The sequence below is a fragment of the Myxocyprinus asiaticus genome, chromosome 6, assembly GCF_019703515.2.
Source record: "Myxocyprinus asiaticus isolate MX2 ecotype Aquarium Trade chromosome 6, UBuf_Myxa_2, whole genome shotgun sequence".
Taxonomy (NCBI): Eukaryota; Metazoa; Chordata; class Actinopteri; order Cypriniformes; family Catostomidae; genus Myxocyprinus; species Myxocyprinus asiaticus.
Window position 1 is genome coordinate 31,629,629 of NC_059349.1, and position 22,218 is coordinate 31,651,846.

Sequence of the window (22,218 nt, forward strand, 5' to 3'; positions counted from 1 at the left end):
TGGCATCAATCGATTGTATGATTTGTAATTGAATTCAGTTAAAAGTTAAGATTCAAATTCGGTGCTAAAAGTAGGCGGGGCATATGATTGAGCATGGAGTTTGGCATCTAACAATGTTAAGCAGGGAACATATTATAATGGCCTACACTGATGTGCGTTCACCAAACAAACATTCCAGTAACATTGATGTTGGATTTTGAAGCCAAAAGAAGTGGCCGTGATATCCCAGTCAGTTGTCTCAGTTAAAACGAAACTTTACGAACCTTTATAACAGTGGAAAGCACAAAGAAAATTAATTTAGGCATAACATCACTGTGTATAGGCATACGCGTTGAGATGTCATTAGAACAACACCAAAATAAACCACAGAAAAAGTTTTAACCGATGTAAACAAAGCTCAGCCAAACAAAATAAAACGGCATATTCTTAAGAGTGTCGTATAATTGCAACCTGGTTTGTATGGGTCTTCAAAACTAGGGAGGGAACATTGACAGCTGCAAGAGCCAAAACTAAAAGATGTCTTCAATGTAACTCGGAAAAAAAAAAAAAAAAAACTACCCACCTGAGAAATACATTTTGATTATTATAGATCATTATGGGATATGCTACCCATCTGGTCAGGTCCCAAGGTTTATTTGGCGTCACCTGGGATTTGGTTGGAACAAAAATGAAGAAATAAATTAGGTCTAAAAGCCAGAGTTAGTCCAAACGTCAAGTAAAAATGCAAAAATGGCAAAATGCAAAAAATAAATCACTCCCAAAATTCCCCCAAAAAAGGACAATCACACTTTTTGATGGCCACCACTGAAATAGTCACCTTAGGGAGTTGTTTCCAAATGAAACGGCCGGTGTATGTATCTAAATGTGTGCAAATACACACAATTACATGAACATTTTTGACAAAGACTAAAAGTTTTAAACTTTGTACTTAATGTGTATACAGTGGGTGTAATCTATTCTAGACGCCGTTTTCGGTAGTCTGCTCTATGCCCGTATAAACCTGACCAGAAACTTTACTTCAGTTACCTGACGCCATGAAAACATTTCAAGAAAAGTCGCATTACTGAATAGGCTCAACACAAAAGGATAGCTATCTCCGAGAACCATTCCCAGCATTGACCTGTTCCTCAATGCCAGAGAGTCTCATCTACATTTCTATTCTTGCCAAGCTTGTATGTGGAAGTAACGCCCAACGGTCACTGACTTGACGAGTGCTTCACTGGGAAGAAAAAGGCAGTTGCAGCTCAGACGCGCAGCGAGGCTCCTGAATAAAGTCTGTGGCCGGGAGACCCCGTTGAAGGTCAAAGCCTCCTGTCACAGCTGCAGGTGGCTCGTTTAATTTCGCCCACAACATTTCATCACCTCAGTATTCAACACGGATCTTAAAGTCATCTCATTAATTGCTTGGAACTTTCACTTCAAACATGAACAGAAAATTCTGAAACCTCCGTTGACCTGAAACAGTCTGAAAAGATTCCTAAAACTAACATATACTCCAGCTCTGTATCTGGGATGCTGAAAAGGGTAATCCCCCCAAAACTTCATATCATTCTTAAGGCTGTTTTGTCCAAAGAGTCATACAATCAAATTCTGGCTGCTTGACAAAACGTGGAGCTCTAAAACGTCAGTCTTTTTTTTTTTTTTTTTTTGCTATCCCAGTCCCCTTACATAAGATACACCCACTGAGCACTTTATTAGGAACAACCATACACCTACTTATTCATGCAGTTATCTAATCACCCAATTGTGTGGCAGCAGTGCAAAACAAAATCGTGCAGATATGGGTCAGGAGCTTCAGTTAATATTCACATCAACCATCAGAATGGGTAAAAATTTTGATCTCAGTGATTTCAATTTTGGCATGATTGTTGATGCCAGACGGGCTGGTTTGAGTATTTCTGTAACTGCTGATCTCCTGGGATTTTCACGCACAACAGTCTCCAGATTTACTCAGAATAGTGCCAAAAACAAAAAAACATCAAATAATGATGTCAAACCTTTAGGCAATTAGCTTCTGATAGGCTAATTTGAGTCAATTGGAGGTTTACCTGTGGATGTATTTTAAGGCAGTTATGGATATTTTAACTCAGTGACTCATTGCTTGACATCATGGGAGACCTCAGAAAAAACAATTGTGGACCTCCACAAGTCTGATTCATCCTTGGGAGCAATTTCCAAATGCCTGAATGTACCACGTTCATCTGTACAAACAATAGTACGCAAGTATAAACACCATGGGACAACGCAGCCTTCATACTGCTCAGAAAGAAGACACATTCTCCTAGAGAATGACGTTGTTTTGTGTGAAAAGTGCAAATCAATCCCTGAACAACAGCAAAGGACCTTGTGAAGATGCTGGAGGAAACAGGTAGACAAGAATCTATATCCACAGTAAAACAAGTCCTATATCATAACCTGAAAGGCTGCTCAGCAAGGAAGAAGCCACTGCTCCAAAACCGCCATAAAAAAGCCAGACTTCAGTTTGTAAGTGTACATGGGTATAAAGATCTTTCTTTTTGGTGTCATAATGTTTGGAGGATGACCATCGTTATGTTTGGAGGAAAAAGGGTGAGGCTTGCAAGTCGAAGAACACCATCCCAACTGTGAAGCATGGGCTTGGCAGCATCATGTTGTGGGGGTGCTTTGCAGCCAGAGGGACTGGTGCACTTCACAAAATAGATGGCATCATGAGGAAGGAAAATTATGTGGCTATATTGAAGCTGGATATATCTCAAGACGTCAGTCAGGAAGTTAAAGCTAAGTCGCAAATGGGTCTTCCAATTGGACAATGACCCCAAGCATACCTCCAAAGTTGTGGCAAAATGAATAAAGGACAACAAAGTCAAGGTATTGGAGTGGCCATCACAAAGCCCTGACTCAATCCAATAGAAAATTGGTGGGCAGAACTGAAAAAGCATGTGCGAGCAAGGAAGCCTACAAACTTGACTCAGTTACACCAGTTCTGTCTGGAGGAATAGGCCAAAATTCCAGCAAGTTATTGTGAGAAGCTTGTGGAAGACTACCCAAAACGTTTGACCCAAGTTAAATAAAAGTAAAGAAATAAAAGCTGAAATAAATCACTCTCTATTATTCTGACATTTCACATTGTTAAAATAAAGTAGTGATCCTAACTGACCTAAGACAGGGAATCTTTTCTACAATTACATGTCAGGAATTGTGAAAAACTGAGTTTAAATGTATTTGGCTAAGGTGTATGTAAACATCTGACTTTAACTGTATATTGCAAAATTACAATTCATGTCTTTAGGAATTAAACTTTTTAATGAGGAAAAGATTACTGTGTGCACCTTTAACTTAAGAGAAAACGCATACTTTTTTCTCCCTAAAAAAAGTCTTTCCACAGCTTGAATGACTGGGGTTCCCAAGGGCAAGCACTCTTGAAAAGAAAATACATATCAGAACAGTGTTGATCGCTGTTGTCTGCGCATCACAGAAAGACCTATCTTGTCTCCATTCCAACTGAGTCATTTATCAATAGTTTTTGAATGCTTCCTAGTCAAACTTGAATATGCAATGAAGAGCTGGGGCTTTGTGGCGGAAATATAATTAAGGCAGTGAAAGATGTAGAGGGTGAAGAATGGGGATGACATCAGGCCAATTTCACACTTGGCACTTGGATGGCCAAGCCAAAGCCAGGCTCTTGCCACGCAACACAGATCAAAGCACACTGCCAGTTAAGAAAAAGCAAAAAAGGATTAAAGTATGCTAATCTCCAGGACAAATATATTTTAATCTTGTTAGAATACAAGTTAACGCCACAGCTCAGCGGTTGAACTTTATAGTGAATTTAAGGGAGAGATCAAATTTCACTTACATTTTTGAATGTGTAGACCTTCTGGTCCATTCTGAATGACTTTAGGTAATTTCACAAAATGTTTAATCATCCAGTCCACATGATTAGAAAAGAGCATCACTTTCATTGCAGATGTCTCCACTTTCTAGTCAGTCAAGTAATGATACCAGGATCTGGCTAAAAGCTTGCTAAAGCATTTAGCATGCACAGGAAATTAATGTTTAGTTGTCCAGCTCTCTTTGTTTCGAGTTCTAGCCAATTGCACCTTTGCAACACTTGATCTGTCATGTACTTAAGCTCAAAGCACATACACAGATCTGCGTAAACAATAGAAATAAGCCACTTTCTAAAGCTACAACCAACTTCTCAAACAGCAAGCAGTTTCCTGAAACCTGAAAAGAAAGTTGCAAGATGGGGGAGAGGCGGTGCTTTAGTTAAATACACACTGGATTTCACCCAGTGTGAAAACAATGGAAAAACAGTGACTGAAAACTTGCAAGTGCAGCTATATATAATCCCAAGATTACCAACCTTCAATTATTTTATAATTTTAACCTTAATGATCTTCATGGGGCTTCTCTTGGTTTTACTGACTAATATAAAACTTTTTTCCTTTCAAAATATTACATAGTATAATTTAAATTAAAAAAACATCTTGAGAAGTATCTTCGTTTCATAACAATGTTAATTATTTTCTTCTTTTCCCTTATTTTTCCTCCAGTAATAGTTTTATCCTCAAATAACTTCTCTTATGACCGTGCATTTGGGGTAAAAAAATGTTCTGATCAGAAAAAAAGTTTTTTAAATTAAAAAAATAGTACAATTATTACCATGTTAATTATAACCACTTTATTGTCAAAAAACACCTCCAAGCAACACAATTCCCATATGAAACAGTCATCATCACCTGAATATTGCTCTGTGATATCTAACAACTTTCTGCTGTGCAAAGGGAGCAGACTTGTGTTAAACAATGAAACAACATTAGAGAAAACAGTGAGTATTGTCATTTTCCCCCTCAGTGATTTGGCTGACACCCATATCCAGACCAACTCACAGAGCTAAGCAATCATGGCGTCTCTTGCTCCTTCACTCTCCCAAAACAGGACCTGCCCCTGTGCTGCTGCCACAGTGGCGCATGCGTAGTTCTGCATGGAGGGAGCTGTGAGGGAAGGGTGCGAAAGACATGTCATCATGCTTACCCGGCGGCCATGTTCAAAAGCCCGACTTGGACAGACGTGGGACATCAGAATGAAACAAGCAAACTGTGCTTAGAAATGATTTGGGATGATAAAGCCTGTCTTTTTGCTGTTGCTTCTAACTTGTCTGCTAACTATTCTTCTGTAATACATAAATAGTTCTGAATGATGAAAAATGATTCATAACCACCATATTTCATAATTTCACCTTTTATTGTGTGTGAATCTTTCATAAATCACACTGGTACTACATCACTTAGTTTTTGTACATTAAAAGGCAATACAGGTAATTTCCAAGTAAAAATTAAAACAGAAGAGTGTGTCCACTACTCAGCAGTGGAAACCATTTGGTTAATGTATAATATAATTTACAAACCAGCTAAATTGTAATTTTTAGTATAATAATAAAAAATATTCAGAAAAATATAAATTTAAAAATCAAATTAACATATTTTAGGAAAATATTGGAGATCTGTTTTCCTGGTCCAAGTTTTTGTGTGTGAATTCCAGCAGACACTAATGTAAAGCTAAAGTTCGCTGTGCTGGAAAAAAGAGCTCTTACAGTGACCTGGATATGAAAAGAAAACAAAAAGGAATATAATTATTGAAGCACTCCATAAAACAGAAAAAAAGACACCAAGCATAAAGCAAAATCATTTTATGCAATTAAGGCCACATTCACAGAAATATTTGCTGGTTTATAAGTTACTATGTTTCTAAATAAATAATGTTTTTGTGACTTGGCCACACAATTTTTGCTTAAAACACAACTACACATTTGATAGAATTTTGCTTTTGGGTTTTGCAGTTGGTCATGCTTGTTTAAATCTACTTCAGAATGGTGACGCTGCATTTAACTGCCAGTGTTCTTGTAGCTACACAACTACTTTCTAGAAAACCAGACAAAAATGAACACACCTGTCAAGAGTTTAAATTTACACCAGATATATATATATATATATATTAAACGAATAAATACATTTTAACTTTAAAAATTAACAGCTGGATGAATCCGTAAGTTGTCTAATTGTGAATTTTTTTTTACCAAAAAAAACAAACAAACACCCTATCTAAAGAGCAATATGTAAATAATAGGTAAAAAATATAAAGCACATTAAATTATTAAAATAATGTAATATTTCTTTTTGGCTTTTGAAATGTCAGTGTGGTGTAGTACTTTTTCCATTTCCATTCTTTTGCTGACAACAATAATAATGCAATCTTTAGCTTTAGTTAAATCACATACTTCAATGACTTTTGATTTCAGTGATCAGTTTGTATCTACCCTGTGAAAAATTATTGTGAAAGAGAATTACATCTGATAACTCCAACTGGAAATAATTGCCTACATTTAGCATTCACTGTGGGTGATAAAGAACGTGAAAGTTAAAAGCATAAAATACAAAACAATCTGATGACTTCAAATTTTAACATTAACACCATAAACCTACTTGTGTTTTCTCCCTAACTATACCTTAATTCTTACAATACACATGTTGTTGTTTTGGTCAGGCCGTATGGAATCTTACTACAGTATTCATGTTACTAATACTAAACTGGAATACTCCAAGTGAAAAAAACAAAACAAAAAGACATCTAGATACATAGGTTATAAGTGTGCAAACCATTTAAAAAGTGAAAACTACTTAAAGTGTTAGGAGTAATAATAATAATAAAAAAAAAAAGACATGTTCAAAGTCAAGCACACTAAAACAATACAAAATCAAACTGCATTGATATTCATATGCAGAAAAACACTGAAAATACAAAGAAAAAACCTTGAACATTCTTTATGCACAATGAGAATCAAGTCTATACTGTGGCTCAAGTTTTCTGCGATAAGCTTCATTAATAAAAAATGTTACACCATCAGAAAATAAATACCTGATACTTCACTGCACAACTTCTTAGCGACATGGTCTGCCTCACTGGCGAAGAGAGAGATGATATTATCTTCCAACTCTTCAACAATGCTTTCACACTGCAATACACATTTTTAAAATATAGTTAACATCCTATGATGTTGAGAGTCAAGTTGAAAGTAAATAAACATGTAGTTGGCATTAACAACAGTAAAAACACATTTAAATAGTAACGGGCAGCCATCTTTGGTGCTATACTGTTGGCAGGTCTGCCATCTTGGATGATTCACAAGGCAACTAACTGACAAACGACGTAGTCATTTCACTCTGGCCAATAAAATTAAGTTATTTTGTATATAAAATGTGAAATGAATTTTTTTTGTTGTGAAAATGAAACATTTTGAGTCCAATGAGATCACATATATGCTCTAGACCATGATCATGTAAAGCCTAGACCTTTACAAAATAAAGCATATTAATTCAGAGCAAATATTAAACAAAAAGTTTATATGTAGACAAGTAATAAAAAAAATTCTGAACTTATTGTAGGGACATGTCTTATTCATACAGAAAAATGCAGACATTATGATTCATGCAATACCACAACATAGGTTGTGTAATCACACACGTTTCACAAAAAAGTTTGAACATAAGTAGTCGAGTTTTGTTTTAAATTCATGACATTATAATATATGTAATATTATATAACTATCATATTTTTCTAAACAAATTACATGATATTATTCATTGACACAGAAATCTCTGCAAATGATCAGAACAAAAATTTAACAAGCTTAGGAACTTTGTATTGCCAGAATGGTATTAAGCATTATGAATGTGGAAACCCGCTTATTGTCTTTCTTGGAATATCTACACAAATCTGCTCAAATAAATGAAGTACATACTCACTGCAAACTTCAAAGCACTGGAGCTCTCTGGTCCATCGAACTTAAAATTTTTGAAATCTGGAAAATTTCCGCCATCATTTCCTCTGGGTGCAAATCTCTTGTAGCTCTTTTCTTTGGTGACCGGGTCCTCATAGAGAGCATAATCGCTCATGCTATTGCAAACTCCTTCCAGCAGTTCTGTTAAGTGAGTTTCTGACCTAGCAAGAGGAACCTATCGAAATGAAAAAATAGATATATAAAATAATTGAAAGTTAACAAACCTACCCTAAAAAAAAGAAAAAACAATAAAAAAAAAACAAAAAAAAAACAACTTTCTAAATAGAGGGCATCGAGGTCACTTGGTTGACCTTTTCCTTCCGTTCCATTATAAATACATCCCCTGTGTCACAACGCTGACTTTTAACCTGCATCTCCAAAGTTGGAAAAGTAGATCCCCTTGCCTTAGCAACAGAACAAAAACACACTGTGGTGTCTAGACAGGTCAAGGTGCACCCTGATCCCGCCCCTTTGGCCTCCCCCGGAAGGAGAAAGGGGAAAGGGTGACGGGGGCGGAGAGAGTGAAAGGAATGGAGAGCGGGGGGTAAGCAGTGGGGAGGGGAGTTGTCAACAGCAGCCAAGTGCAGGGTAAACAGTGGAGTCCCATCCTTTGGTTCTCTTGGGCAGCTCATCTCCTCCACCCTTCAATGATCAAAGTAGGAAGTCTTCCTTGTCAGGCCAGTCAAAGGGTGGCGGGTTGGAGGGGGTGAGGGGGTTACTGGAAAGAGGACAGGTTGCAGATGAGCTGGATTTTCTAGCGATGTAGATATATCCCTGACCCCATTGTCCCCTTTCAGACACAGTATGGACCCTTCCGGTCTCACTGATTACATTAGGAGGGTGTCTTTACCCCCTCCTCTGTTGTGAGGCTTGGTGACATAAAGAGGCTTCCGTGGCTCACTGCCATCTGGTCACAAATAAGATAAAAGGTCCCATGGAAGGACAGCAACCTATCCACACCCCCATCTTTTTAATTAAAAAGCTGAATGCAGTTGGATGGACCTCAAGATAAGACAATATATGATCTACTATGCACTCAAAAATCAGTAAAGTAAGGATCCAATTGTCTCCATATCAGAGCAGGATAATAAAAAAGAAAAAAAGAAATACTGTTCACCAGGAGGACTAAAAAAACCCCATCAATATTAAAAAACGTGTTTATAATGAAATCCACATTTTGTCCTAGGACAAAAATTGAAATATATTTGATATAATCACCAATCAAGTTATAAATTCAACTAATTAAAGTTTACGACACTCTGGATTAAACATCTGAGAACATTAATAGAGGTACTGTCTTACACAAAAGTCCAAAGGCAATAAAATCTCCCCTTTGGATCAAGCAGAGGATGGTTTTGCGCTGCATCCACTGCATAGTCCTAATCATGCAATCCTGAAAATGGTGGGGAATTAAATTCCTCCCCGTAACAGTCTGAAGGGTTTGAATAGAAGCTGTCAATAAAGAAATTCTGTAGGAATAAAGAGGGGGTGACTTGGCGGCCCAGGCAGAGAAAAGGCTTCTCAGGGATGCCATCCTTCACTGAATTCCCATTGGAAAGCCAAGGCATCATTGTGGTCTTGAGACACAGGGCATTTCATTTTTGTAGCTTTAATTCCCCCAAAAAAGCCAAAAAAGGCTGAACATACATACAAAACAGAGAAAAGAATATTACATTGATTTGATCAATACTGTTTTTTAACTATACATATAAATAATATACTTAAAACTATGACAGTTCAGCAAAGGTTGTTTGCGATACAAGGTTATCTTTAGGAAATCTGCTGAAAACATGGGGCGCATTGCAGGGGTTCTCCTACAGCTTCTGGGCAAGTGAACCAAGCCAAGTATGAAAAAAGAAAAAGGGATGGATTCGGGGAGCTTTAATTAGCATATATTTTTAAGTGAAGCCACACTCAGGTAAGAGTGAGCAAGCTCTGCTACAGTGGTTCTGTTTTCCTTCTTTATAATTGAAGAGATAGGATACTCAGGAACCATAGACCAACGCAGTCAGATGCGACAAGTCATCACGTTCTTTGTTTGCCAGCACAACTCTTTTGGTGGTTATGTGTGACATGTATTGATATGCTTGCCGTTGTATAACTTAATACGTATGACATTTAGACTTGCAAAACCCCATGGTGCATTAATCACTGTGTTTTGTTTAGCGCTTGTTGATTACTATGGCATCTTTACTGTCAGTTGTCACTCTTTGGACTTGTTACATAGAGCACATGGTTCTGATTAACTACATCTCACTCTTATCATTACACTCGGTCTGTAATAATAAGAATGGCAATAAAAACTATACTTGATTTGATATTGACCCAAATCATAATTTGTTATAGCTTCCAGAACTATCATTAAAATCTTAATATGTAATTAAAATACAAATTCCTGACTTCACCCCATTGAGCTGATAAATAACAAAAATTAGGCAAAAGACAGATGTACCATGTGGATTAAACAAAAATTAAGTACTTCATTAATCAACTGTTTTAAATGCGATGAAGCAAGGCATAAGAGATTTAACAGGTTATTTTCTCATCTCTAACGATACCTGTAATGTTGTTGTGTTTTTTCTTTTTTACAGTGCATGTTAGAAAAATCAATAGGCATCAGCCCAATGATCAATTAGCTGAGAGTATTACCCGCATTAAATTTCCTATTTAAAAAGTTGACAAACATATTTTACCCACAGTTGAAACAGCCTGAAAGGGGAGGGGAAAAGTCAGAACTGAACAAACACTTGTTATTAGGCAGCAGTTACAATCAAAAGGGGATTAACCCCTAATCAATAGTGAAGTCAGGCACCAAATGACAGTCCCTGGATACCAGAGGTCAGGGCTTTGAGTTCATTGGGTCTGACCTTTACACATTGACACCACTGTTGAGAAGGAAACAGTGAAAATGGCTCCCTTTACTCAAGCAAACAGTACAAGCTTGCAAACCCCAGGAAATATTCAGGACCTACAAAGGCAACAAAGCACTAAATAAATAACTAAATCTTGAAAAAGAATAGTAAACCAATGTACAAACAATTACAATAAAAAAATTTAATAAGTACAAACTTACAATTATGTTTTAGATTTTATTAGTTTAGCCTACTGTCCAGTATTAGTTGGTCAATGTGCTAGTAATGGATCTAATAGCTCATAATAATGTGGTGGTTATAGACTACAGACTGAGCATCTTGGCTACTAACACAAATGTTTGAAAGCTCTATCCCAAGTACAGGTGAATTAGAAACTAATGGGTTACTGACATTACAATCTATTAATATTTTGCTCTTGAGCAAGACACTTAACCCCAGGATGTTTCAGGGCAACTCACCCTCCATTTAAGTCACCCTGGACTAATTGGAAGTGTTTGCTAAATGGTCGATAAACAAATATTCAAAGGTAATTTCTTCTGATTATAAAGCAAAGCAGTTAGGCTGCATAACTGAACCTCAAGCATTGTTTATGCAATGTTCTATAATAATTTACTTTGCAGTTTGCATGCAGCATTACCATTCTGCTGTTATGAGTCAAGTAAAATATTAGTTTTTGGTACATCCAACTTATTAAACATGCAATAATCACACAGTTTGAGATTTACAGTAGTGTGACTGGTTGCAATCACTCTAATTGCACTGATAATAATAACTTAAGTAATTCTGCACTAAGTAACAGCGAATCATACCTTTTTATCATTAAGACTTCCATCGGGGTTGAGTCTGAATCCACCAACATGAATTGTCTTTTTTGGATCAGTTTGACTGATTGAATGGTTCAGTTCCTCTGCAATTGCCATACAGGCTAGAAAAGAAAGAATATCATTACAATTGACTTAATTATGAAAGCTCCAAAAGATGAAAAAAAGTAAAAAGCAAGCAATAAAAAAAATAAATAAAAAAACTCTGCTTTTTTTTTATGAAACATGTATATTAAATAAACCGTCATAGGCCAGCATCTTGACAACACAAGTCTAAATATTTTCAACAGTGACATACAGAAAAATATAAAGTTGTTTTAATATCAAGGACAATGCAAAATAAGTTTGACTTCGTGTTATACTTGACAATAAGGTGCAATAAGTGATTTATCTTAGTCAAATAAACTGAAACCATGACATATTTATAAATAATAATAATTAAAAAAAACACTTCGCAAAAAGGACCACATCTTACGTGCAGGCTGTGTGCCTGCTGCATTACGGTTTTTAATACTGGAAGCCAACTTGAACAATTAATGAACAGTTTCTTGGTTTCTCAACATGCCTTGTACTGAAATCAGCAGAATGAAAAAGGAAGTCAATGTATCAAATCTTCACCTGTATAACATACACATTTTTTAATGGAAAAATAAAAAGGCAATACCAAAATAATAATAATAATACTTAACAGGATACTGCTGCAACAACAGTTAAATATTAAATACCAAAGCACTAGTTATGCTTCTGTTAAAATATTGATTTTTCTGGTGCTTAGTCATGCTTGCTATATTTCCATAATAACTGCCAAACCTGGGTGGAGCTTTGCAGGCTTCATCTGGGACAAGCTTTTCAACCCTTGAATCCCAAAACAGGCTTGGTACCAGAACTAGTTTCACAAAGTTTTGTTTTGTAATGCTGCTAATGTTATTCCACATTAGAAACCAACTTTACTGTAATTTCAATAGGCATTTCTGAAAGAAAACTTATCTTAGTCTTGCAGTGTGACCAGAGTAGAATCAAAATTGTAGATTTATCACACAAATGAACCTTGGAAGCTTCTGAAAGAAGTAAGAAAATAAATCTATTGATGTACAAGATAGTAGAAATAGCTAGTTCCAGTTTTGGTTTGATATTGGCCTTTCAAAGGATTTAAGGCACTGATTTAGTTTTGGTAAAAGGTGAAATAAACGACCAATGAGACATGATTGCCGATCTTTGTTTGGGACATGATCTATTAAAAGCTTAACTGAATATCTGCTGAACATTTTTAAATACTTTTACTGTCAATTAATTAGGAATTAGCAAGTTCATGATTAAAAGGATATTACTGCTCTGAGAAAATGCTAAAATAGGTCAAGCTAAAATAAGTGAAATAACCTTATCTATTCATTTCAGATTAAGATCCTGAAGGTAGAAGATGCAAATTATTTAAAACACAAACACTGTTCAAACACATGTATTCAAAATAATGTTAATACCCAAGTCATCAATATTAGGATCTGGAACAACTACATTTTTCCAAAACCATCTCAATGCAATACAATACTTTTAAATGTGATGGTGGCTGTGTTGATTTTTCACCTTTTTGATGAAAACCACAATACAGTTAATAGACTAAATATGTAATTGATCTACACAATATTAGGCATGCAATAAACAGCAAACCATAATTTTTTTGCATTTCCTGTCCAAAAGCCTGCATCTTCTGCCCAATAGCTTGAATTTCACATTTCAAAAAACAACAACAACAAAAGAAAAGTTTCATAATGATATTAAATTCAACTTTCAAAAAAGAGCATCATATAGAGTATAAACTATACAGTTTTACAGTTTTTAGATAACATCTCGTTTAGTATAATAAGTTTGAGAAGCATTCAAAACAAGCGATCAGCAGCCCAAATCTTTTTCTTAAAACTTTCTGTAATTAAAACATTAAGGACCAAAACATGGAGCTTTTAATCTTAAAAAAAATAAAAATAAAAAAAATAAAAAAATAAAATACCATGTACTATGATCAAAGTACTATGGTCAAATCAAACTGAAGATGACATTGCTTAAAATGCTAATTATTAATTAACTGAACAAAATGGAAAGACACCAACATAAAGCAAATAAATCTGTACAAATCAAACGATCTGATGTAATACTACAAACATGTTAAAAATCATATGCTTATACCAACAACCATGCCACGCTCCAAATCACTGAGATCACATTTTTCCCCATTCTGATATGAACATTAAATGAAGCTCCTGACCCCTATCTGCATGATTTTAATGCACTGCACTGCTGCCACATGATTGGCTGATTAGATAATCACATGGATGACTGTTGGTGCCAGAAGGGCTGGTTTGAGTATTTCTGTAACTGCTGATCTCCTGGGATTTTCACGCACAACAGTCTCTAGAATTTACTCCGTATGGTGCCAAAAACAAAAAAAACATCCAGTGAGTGGCAGTTCTGTGGACAGAAATGCCTTGTTGATGAGAGAGGTCAACAGAGAATGGCCAGACTGGTTTGAACTGACAAAGTCTAAGGTAACTCAGATAACCATTCTGTACAATTGTGGTGAGAAGAATAGCATCTCAGAATGCTATTCTGAGATGCGGGTTGGTGCTGTTTTGGCAACACGAGGGGGACCTACACAATATTAGGCAGGTGGTTTTAATGTTGTGGCTGATCGGTGTGTGTATATATAATTAATTCTGCTCATGTGGCCGAAGGTTCCACCGAATAAAAAAAAGGAACATTGGTCCATTATTTTGAGAACGAGTACTTGCCTTTCGGTACTCGCCGATAACCTGTTTTTTTGTATTCATTTTTCTGAGTACAACATTAGAGTTATTTTTGTCAAATAAAGTGCTGCATAACAGAGCATCATAGGTGTGAGACATTGCTTAAATAATACAATTACTACTGATTTATTCTTCTTATTATTATTAGTAGTAGTAGTATTACAGTGAATATTACACAACCAAACAGTAGTGATTCATTTCTGTTGTCCTTTTTTCCATAAAATTGGGCTTTAATTTTAGTGAAGCATTTATTTTGGAGTGAAGCCCTTTCCGTTTCCGTGTGCTTTCGACAGTAGCTTCTCACTTCCAGAAAATCAGGTGGTGACATGATCCAATGTGATTATTAAACTGCAAAAGGCTTCCATTTAATTGAATATGTAGTCTGTATGTCCCTCGCGCTACAAAGTGAATTAGCATTCTGCTCGCTGCCATCTGCTACAGAGTGTGCAAAGCTCATGATGGTGTTTTCCATGTATGAGACAAGGAGCTCTAAAAAGGTATGAGCGGCCAGCATCGGCACAACACTGGCTCCACACATTCACAAGTGCTTGCATTTGAAATACGGAGTACATGCAAACTATATATTTATCTAATTAAATCACAGTCTTCATGGTTCAATAGTCAAACTAGGACATAACATGATTGTAATTTGTGTGTTGAATGTTTACAGAATGACATTCATACATCAGATGGTATCAGTTTTTGGTATCGGAGCATTTTTACAAGCACATATACGTGTACACGAGCACGGTATCGGACCCGATTCAGATACCAGTATCGTGGCATCCTTAGTTTTAAGAGACACTAAATTCATCAAAAAATTATGATTAATTTTAATTATATACACTCAATTTTTTTTTTTTACATTTACACATTTTAATTTAATAATTTAAGTTTAATTAATTTGATTTTGTTAAAGATTTCAAAATTCAATTTGATTGAAATTATGAAATTTAAACAAAATTAAACATTATTCAATAATAAAAATTTGCAACATAACTAATGTTTTTGGCAGTATTTTTGATCAGTTTAATGCCTTGGTGAACAGAAGGATAAAAACCATCCAAAAAAATAAAAAATAAAATCGGTTTTAAAAATTAATTCTAAGATGTTTTATATACAGTTGAAGTCAGAAGTTTACATACACCTTAGCCAAATACATTCAAACTCAAACAATTCCTGACATTTAATTTTAGAAAAAATTCCCTGTCTTAGGTCAGTTAGGATCACTATTTTATTTTAAGAATGTGACATGTCAGTATAATAGTAGAAAGAATGATTTATTTCAGCTTTTATTTCTTTCATCATATTCCCAGTGGGTCAGATGTTTACATACACTTGTTAGCATTTGATAGCATTGCCTTTAAATTGTTTAACTTGGGTCAAACATTTTGGGTAGCATTCCACAAGCTTCTCACAATAAGTTGCTGGAATCTTGGCCCATTCCTCCAGACAGAACTGGTGTAACTGAGTCAGGTTTGTAGGACTCCTTGCTCACACACGCTTTTTCAGTTCTGCCCACAAATTTTCTATCTGATTGAGGTCAGGGCTTTGTGATGGCCACTCCAATACCTTGGCTTTGCTGTGCATGTGCACTTGCAAACTGTAGTCTGGCTTTTTTATTTTCGTTTTTGGAGCAGTGACTTCTTCCTTGCTGAGCAGTGTATCGGGTTATGTCGATACAGGACTCATTTTAGTGTGGATATAGATACTTGTCTACCTGTTCCTCCAGCATCTTCACAAGATCCTTTGCTGTTGTTCTGGGATTGATTTGCACTTTTCGCATCAAAATACATTCATCTCTAGGAGACAGAATGCGTCTCCTTCCTGAGTGGTATTATGGCTGCATGGTCCCATGGTGTTTATACTTGCGTACTATTGTTTGTACAGATGAATGTGGTAACTTCAGGCGTTTAGAAATTGCTCCCAAGGATGAACCAGACTTGTAGGGATCCACAATTTTTTTTCTGAGGTCTTGGCTGATTTGTTTTGATTTTCCCATGATGTCAAGCAAAGAGGCACTGAGTTAGAAGGTAGGCCTTAAAATACATCCACAGGTACACCTCCAATTGACTCCAATTAGCCTATCAGAAGCTAATTGGCTAATTGCCTAAAGGCTTGACATCATTTTCTGGAATTTTCCAAGCTGCTTAAAGGCACAGTTAACTTAGTGTATGTAAATTTCTGACCCACTGGAATTGTGATATAGTCAATTAATAGTGAAACAATCTGTCTGTAAACAATTGTTGGAAAAATGACTCGTGTCATGCACAAAGTAGATGTCCTAAACGACTTGCCAAAACTATAGTTTTGCCATAACTATATGTTTTAATGACTTCAACCTAAGTGCATGTAAACTTCTGACTTCAACTGTATCCTTATAAAATTATATTATATAAGATTTTACTTGAGCAGTTTTTCAGCAAACTACTTTTATATTTATTTGAGTCATATTATTTCTCAGTACTTCTACTTGTAGTGAATTATTCCTTCAGTAGAAATACTTTTACTCAAGATTTTCAGTACTCATTCCACCTCTGCTCAAAATGATAGGTCACACATCCAAATCCAATATTTGGAATGACTAAATATTGTGCATGTGAATGTACAAAATGTGTCATTATTAGCACAAAGCAGCTACAAACAGTTCCAGGCTGTTTATATGAGTAAGTAATCAACAGGACACATAGACTGCTCCCAGACAGGCTTCTATGTAAAAATGGCAAGGATATGCATAATTTCATGTCTGTTTTGGCCAGTATTCCTATGCAGTGTTTAAGCTAGTAAAGGGTGATTGTGAATGCTGCCTAGTACTAAACTCAGAAGACAATAGCAATGTTAAACATTACTGCTCCATCATGCTGTATGATTTATTTTGAAAATGTAATACTGGAAGATATTTATGATAGTGGAAACAAATATGTGGGTTTGAGCCTTTAAATTGTACCACAGCTACCACTTCAGCTAATGATTTCAGACAAGTCATTACATTTGAAAAGCTTCAGCCTTGTTGCTCTTTGAAGGCAACAGCCACACTAAAAATCAGAGCTGGGTTTTAACACCTGCAAGTAAAGTCCAGTCAGGATGACTGTCTATTCGTGGTGGCTTCCGAGAATCATTTTGTGACAGATGTCCCATCAACATCAAATCACATTATACAAAAACAACAGAACAATAATTCTAAACAATACTTTTATAATTAGGTTGCAAATAAATGGAAGTGTAACAAGCAGTGATCATCAACAAGTCACTCCAAGCAAACAGCGCACCTCTAAGAACTTTTTCCTAGAAAGGCTGCAAACACTTTAACTCACCTGAACAGTACAGCACATCATCTTTCTTTGACTCTGTTGTATTGGGCAACATGAACACAGCCAAGAGAATAAAGCCAATCTGTTTAATCCATGGTGACATGTTGTTCTCCTGAATAAAGAAGACATGGGGAAAGTAAAAAAAAAAGCCACTAAACAAACTTAAACTTGCCAACATTTTTTTTTTATCTTTTCATTTCATACAAGTGTAATTATACTTCAGCTACATTAGAGCAGGCTAACAGTAACCTTACCAACAAAACAGTCTAGTTTGTTCCAATATTATTCACATTGCAGCTATTTTACATATAGTCTATATTAAAAGTAGCATATAGAAAACTTCAACAGTTTATGTCTTTCAGTTCTGCATATGTAAAAAGTGCCTAATGTTCAATCAAAAGTGTGACGGTCTCATTTTGTTAAACATATGGGACATGTGTATTATTAATATGGCACAGCAGTGCATTAGTGGCAGATAACAAAGATAAGAAATATCTTAAACAACAATGCATGTAGAGATTTGGCATACGTTTCAAACAAAAGTTATATCTAGATGCTTCTCTGACACAACAAGGTAGGACATGGTGAATGGGCATAAGGGCTGTTCTGAATATCCCTCATGTTAAATGCAAAAATACACTGACTGTTTTAGTAACAGATGCAATAGTGAAGGTCTCATGAGATCTCAATACACCTCACAAGTAGCGTTTAAAAGTTTTAATTTTTCCGGCTATAGCTCAGGTACTTATCACATTGTTTTTAAGGGAGGTTTTCGATTCATATGCCTTACATTTAGACTATGCATAAAACGTCTTCAATATTTTGGAAACATTACATTCATTCTTTAAATTTTTTTTTAGAACTTCAGTGACCGTCAATAAAGTTCTGAATGAACTGGCGCCCCCACTTGATCATGAAAACTCTTTTCTTTAAAGACGTTTGTCTTTCTCTTATTGATGTGGATAGCGAACTGCCTCATCTAATTTCCGTATTCCTCCCCATTTATCACCAATGCCATAACGCTTCTGACCAAAATAATGGAGACGTGTAATAAAAGCATTCATGCACATTTTCATTAAAAGGGCAACGTTCTGACATTTCATTAGCCTACATTTATATCGAAGAGCTAGAACGACCTAAATAGTGCACTCTGAATACTGTACGTAAAACTCAGAGAACACAGGTGTACTGTATGTGATCTGCCTGCGTAAATAAATGAACTGTTCCTCCTTTTGTTATTGTGACACTTTAAATAAGTAGCTAGAACGCGTAGACATTTAGGATTTGAAAGGTAGGATGTAGAGGCCAAACTGTTGTTTAACTTATTTAACTAAGACGCCATGAACAGTGATGAAGTGTTTACTGTCTTACCTGAGACGGTACGTTTGAATAGGAGGTAGCCTAAATGAGGCACGGGTAAAAGTTTGTTGCTAAAAATGACCGAGACGAATCAGACTACATTTACACAAAAACTCCAAAATATCCGTTTGAAAATGAATTACACAACCTCTATGAGCTATACAAAACAAAAGCAACGACTATATACGTGCCGGTCTGTCGTGCTACCACGACCAGCAACCTAGCTGGCCACACTAAATATTGACAGTTGCGGCACCCAATGAAATAGCATGATTCTGACTGTTGTCCAATGAGAGCAACGAATGCCTTGACGTCAAATTCCCGGATGTGAAAGTTTCCAGACATCACTCAATCGATCAAATACTGAAACAAATGATAGCCAAGTGTCAATCAAAAATTGGCAAACATCCTTTGTAGTGCATTATGAGCAATAAATTAGTGTAAATAATCATTACATAGAAGAATAAAGGGTAATACAATAATCAATACATTAAACAAACAAACAAACACATTCACACTTCTTCCGAAGAATAACATTGAAAATGGCATGGCTAAAAAAAAAAAAAAAAAAAAAAAAATGAAAGTTTATTTATTTATTTATTTTTTACAACTGATGTTAGGGTTAAAAAGATACAGTTAATTATGGCTTACAGTTTGCTGTAAAAGTAATATTAATAATGTTATTTTTATGGGGTAAAATGATGTCAAATGGGTCAGGTAAGTTTATACGTTTTATAAGCAGCTAATAGAAAAAGTAAGGTATAAAAAACAATTTTATTAAAAAAATAAAATCTGTGATTTTCAAAACAACCTAATTATTTGATGAAAAGGACTAATGGATGTACCATTTTAGCAAACCTCCATCAGCTAAAATGTTTCAGCTAGAATGGACCACTTTATAAACTGAAAGATTTTGATGGTTCCTTTCATTAAAACTACTCAAATAATATTGAAATAATCAAAATTCAAGTCTGGATGTGCAATATTAGTATTGTTTGAATGTGGTATCCTTAAATGTGCTTAAATACACATATCCACCTCAAACACACACCTCACATTTACACAAATAATTACAATTATCAAGAAATTACAATTACTTTATTAAAATGGTCAAGACTGCTTATCAGCCATGCATCAGTGATGGTATGTAAAAGCTTTACACAGCAATATGCATAGACATTTTGATGCTTTTCTAGATGATTTACTCAAAAGTGGCCCACCTAGCTGACAGTACCCTAAATTAAGACAATTGGTATAGGTAAGTTTGGTTCAACATTGTCTGATTAATTAATGTTCCTTACTTTTCAGATGCTGGCTGAGTTATCTGCCAGTATACCAACATAACATATAATTAGATTACTAACTATCATATTTTGGTAGGCAAATCTTTTGTGCTGATGTTAGAATAGTTGTTGGTTCAATCTGCAACCTCTGAGTTGCTGATCAGTGAAGATGATGTTGCATCTAAAACAGTAAAAAAAAAAAAATTGAGAATTGTCAGCAGAATAATAATTGAGATGAAATTGGCACTAGCTAGATGACAGCTGGGATATAAAAAAAATGATCTAACTTCTAGTATTATTCCTCTAAAGGACATATAGTACATTAAGTGGCCTGTCATCCAATATGGCCAAGAAGTTTTATGTGTGTCACATTTTATTCTTCACTCCTCTGAATGATTTGTTGCAAGACTAGTGAGAGCAACCTGTGAAAGTTGTATATAAGGCAATAGATTTGACATTAGTATTTATATTTTTCAAAGATTGTTTTACAAAGAGTCTAAGATTGTTGGAGCTGTACATGGTTTACCAACCAAAAAAAAAAAAAAAAAAAAAGAGGAGCAAATTCTTGCCTTGTGGCAGGAGCAAATTTAATTGAAATAAACACTCTAACATACAATATAACAAAATTGAAAAGTGATAAACTCTGTGACTAAATACATATTTAATGAAACAAAAGAACATATAGGCCTGCTAGTCTCTTCAGTGATGACTTTATTTAATCAATAGCCAATTTATTAAGTCAAACAGTTTAAAAGAAACAATTTAACAAAATTAAACAAATTTCTAATTGCTTAAGTGCTTTTAAAAAGCTCCATCCATCCTCTCTCCATCATATCCCTGTTTGGTATGGAATCCATACAATGGATTAACTAAATAATGAATACATAAACATATAAGAGTGTTGGGTTATTTATCTGAGGTTATCATTGTTTATTAAGCAGTTTTGAAAAGCATTTTAATTAAGAACTGGCAAATTCTTCTTTTTAAAGTCGTTAGTGTTTAAATATTTTTTAGACCTACCCAGAATCCTTTGCAAATCTCACTTTTCCACAACTTTCCACATTTGAAAGGTTAAGTGTACACCAGGTCACACTGTGTTGCACCTGTTATGGAAAACATTCAAGGTAGGCAGATCCAATCATGAGGCTCTATGTTAAAAGACTACTTTAATATACCTGAATCCACCGACATTTTAGAGGTCCTTGGAATTCACCAATGCTTTCCCAGAGAAGACAGCAGCAGTAGCTCCTATTTCCTTCTTTTATCTGATCGCAAACGTTCTATGTCAAATAGTGAACTGTTTGGAGACTTGCGAAGAGAATCATAGATCCTGTATTTCCCCTATGTGACTTGATGATGCGTGGCTGACAGTAGCAATGGGCTCGATAACTAACTTAACTGGACTCTAACAAAATGTAACGTGAAGAATCTCACACTAGATAGTTAACGGGTTTGCTTGAGAAAGATGTATGTCAAAGAGAACAGATTTGGAGAAGCGTCTCAAGAGAGCACTGCGCATGCGCGACGTTAATATTGGTACCATAAAAACAGAACCCATTTTACCAAGGGGGCGCCTACAAGGCTAGCAGCGGTACACTGTCGAGGAGACCAGTGGCCGATCGTTTTGAATGGATGTCAATGGAGGAGATACTTGAGTACGCTGAATAAACTGTTCAAACTGCCCATCACTTAATAAATTAACCGTAGTCTTCAACATGTTTTACACTAAACAATCCTTTTGGAGTGAACAATGTGTGTAGTTATCTACGATAAAAATGGCTTGTTTTTAAGAGAAGTCGCGGAAGATTTTACGACAGGTACGTGTCAGTTTACGGCTTTACCCATTCATTTGTATGGTATCCGCAAAGGGTGTCGTAACACTCTAACTGCGGTTCATTTAATTTATTTCAATTCAATTCAGTTCAGCTTTGTCATGACAATCGGAGTATAGTATTGC

The 22,218-nt window shown here is 35.5% G+C and overlaps 1 protein-coding gene across 1 annotated transcript; it reads right to left on the reverse strand.

Annotated features, from left to right (window-relative positions):
- Nucleotides 1-5,195: 5,195 nt before the first annotated feature.
- Nucleotides 5,196-19,201, reverse strand: LOC127442789 (protein canopy-1-like). The gene is made up of 6 exons (XM_051700978.1): nucleotides 18,991-19,201; nucleotides 17,623-17,731; nucleotides 11,502-11,617; nucleotides 7,785-7,994; nucleotides 6,898-6,994; nucleotides 5,196-5,581 (listed from the first exon to the last, which is right to left on the reverse strand). Exons 2-6 carry the CDS (start codon nucleotides 17,720-17,722, stop codon nucleotides 5,541-5,543), a joined length of 564 nt encoding a protein of 187 aa, XP_051556938.1. The 5' UTR covers nucleotides 17,723-17,731; nucleotides 18,991-19,201; the 3' UTR covers nucleotides 5,196-5,540.
- Nucleotides 19,202-22,218: the final 3,017 nt, after the last annotated feature.

Coding starts and splice junctions, on each gene's coding strand:
- LOC127442789 (XM_051700978.1), bottom strand. CDS start 17,722: ATGTCACCATGGATTAAACAGATTGGCTTTATTCTCTTGGCTGTGTTC. Junction 7,995..11,501: donor GAAGTCTTAATGATAAAAAG/GTATGATTCGCT, acceptor TCATTTCGATAG/GTTCCTCTTGCTAGGTCAGA. Junction 6,995..7,784: donor CCAGTGCTTTGAAGTTTGCA/GTGAGTATGTAC, acceptor TGTGTATTGCAG/TGTGAAAGCATTGTTGAAGA.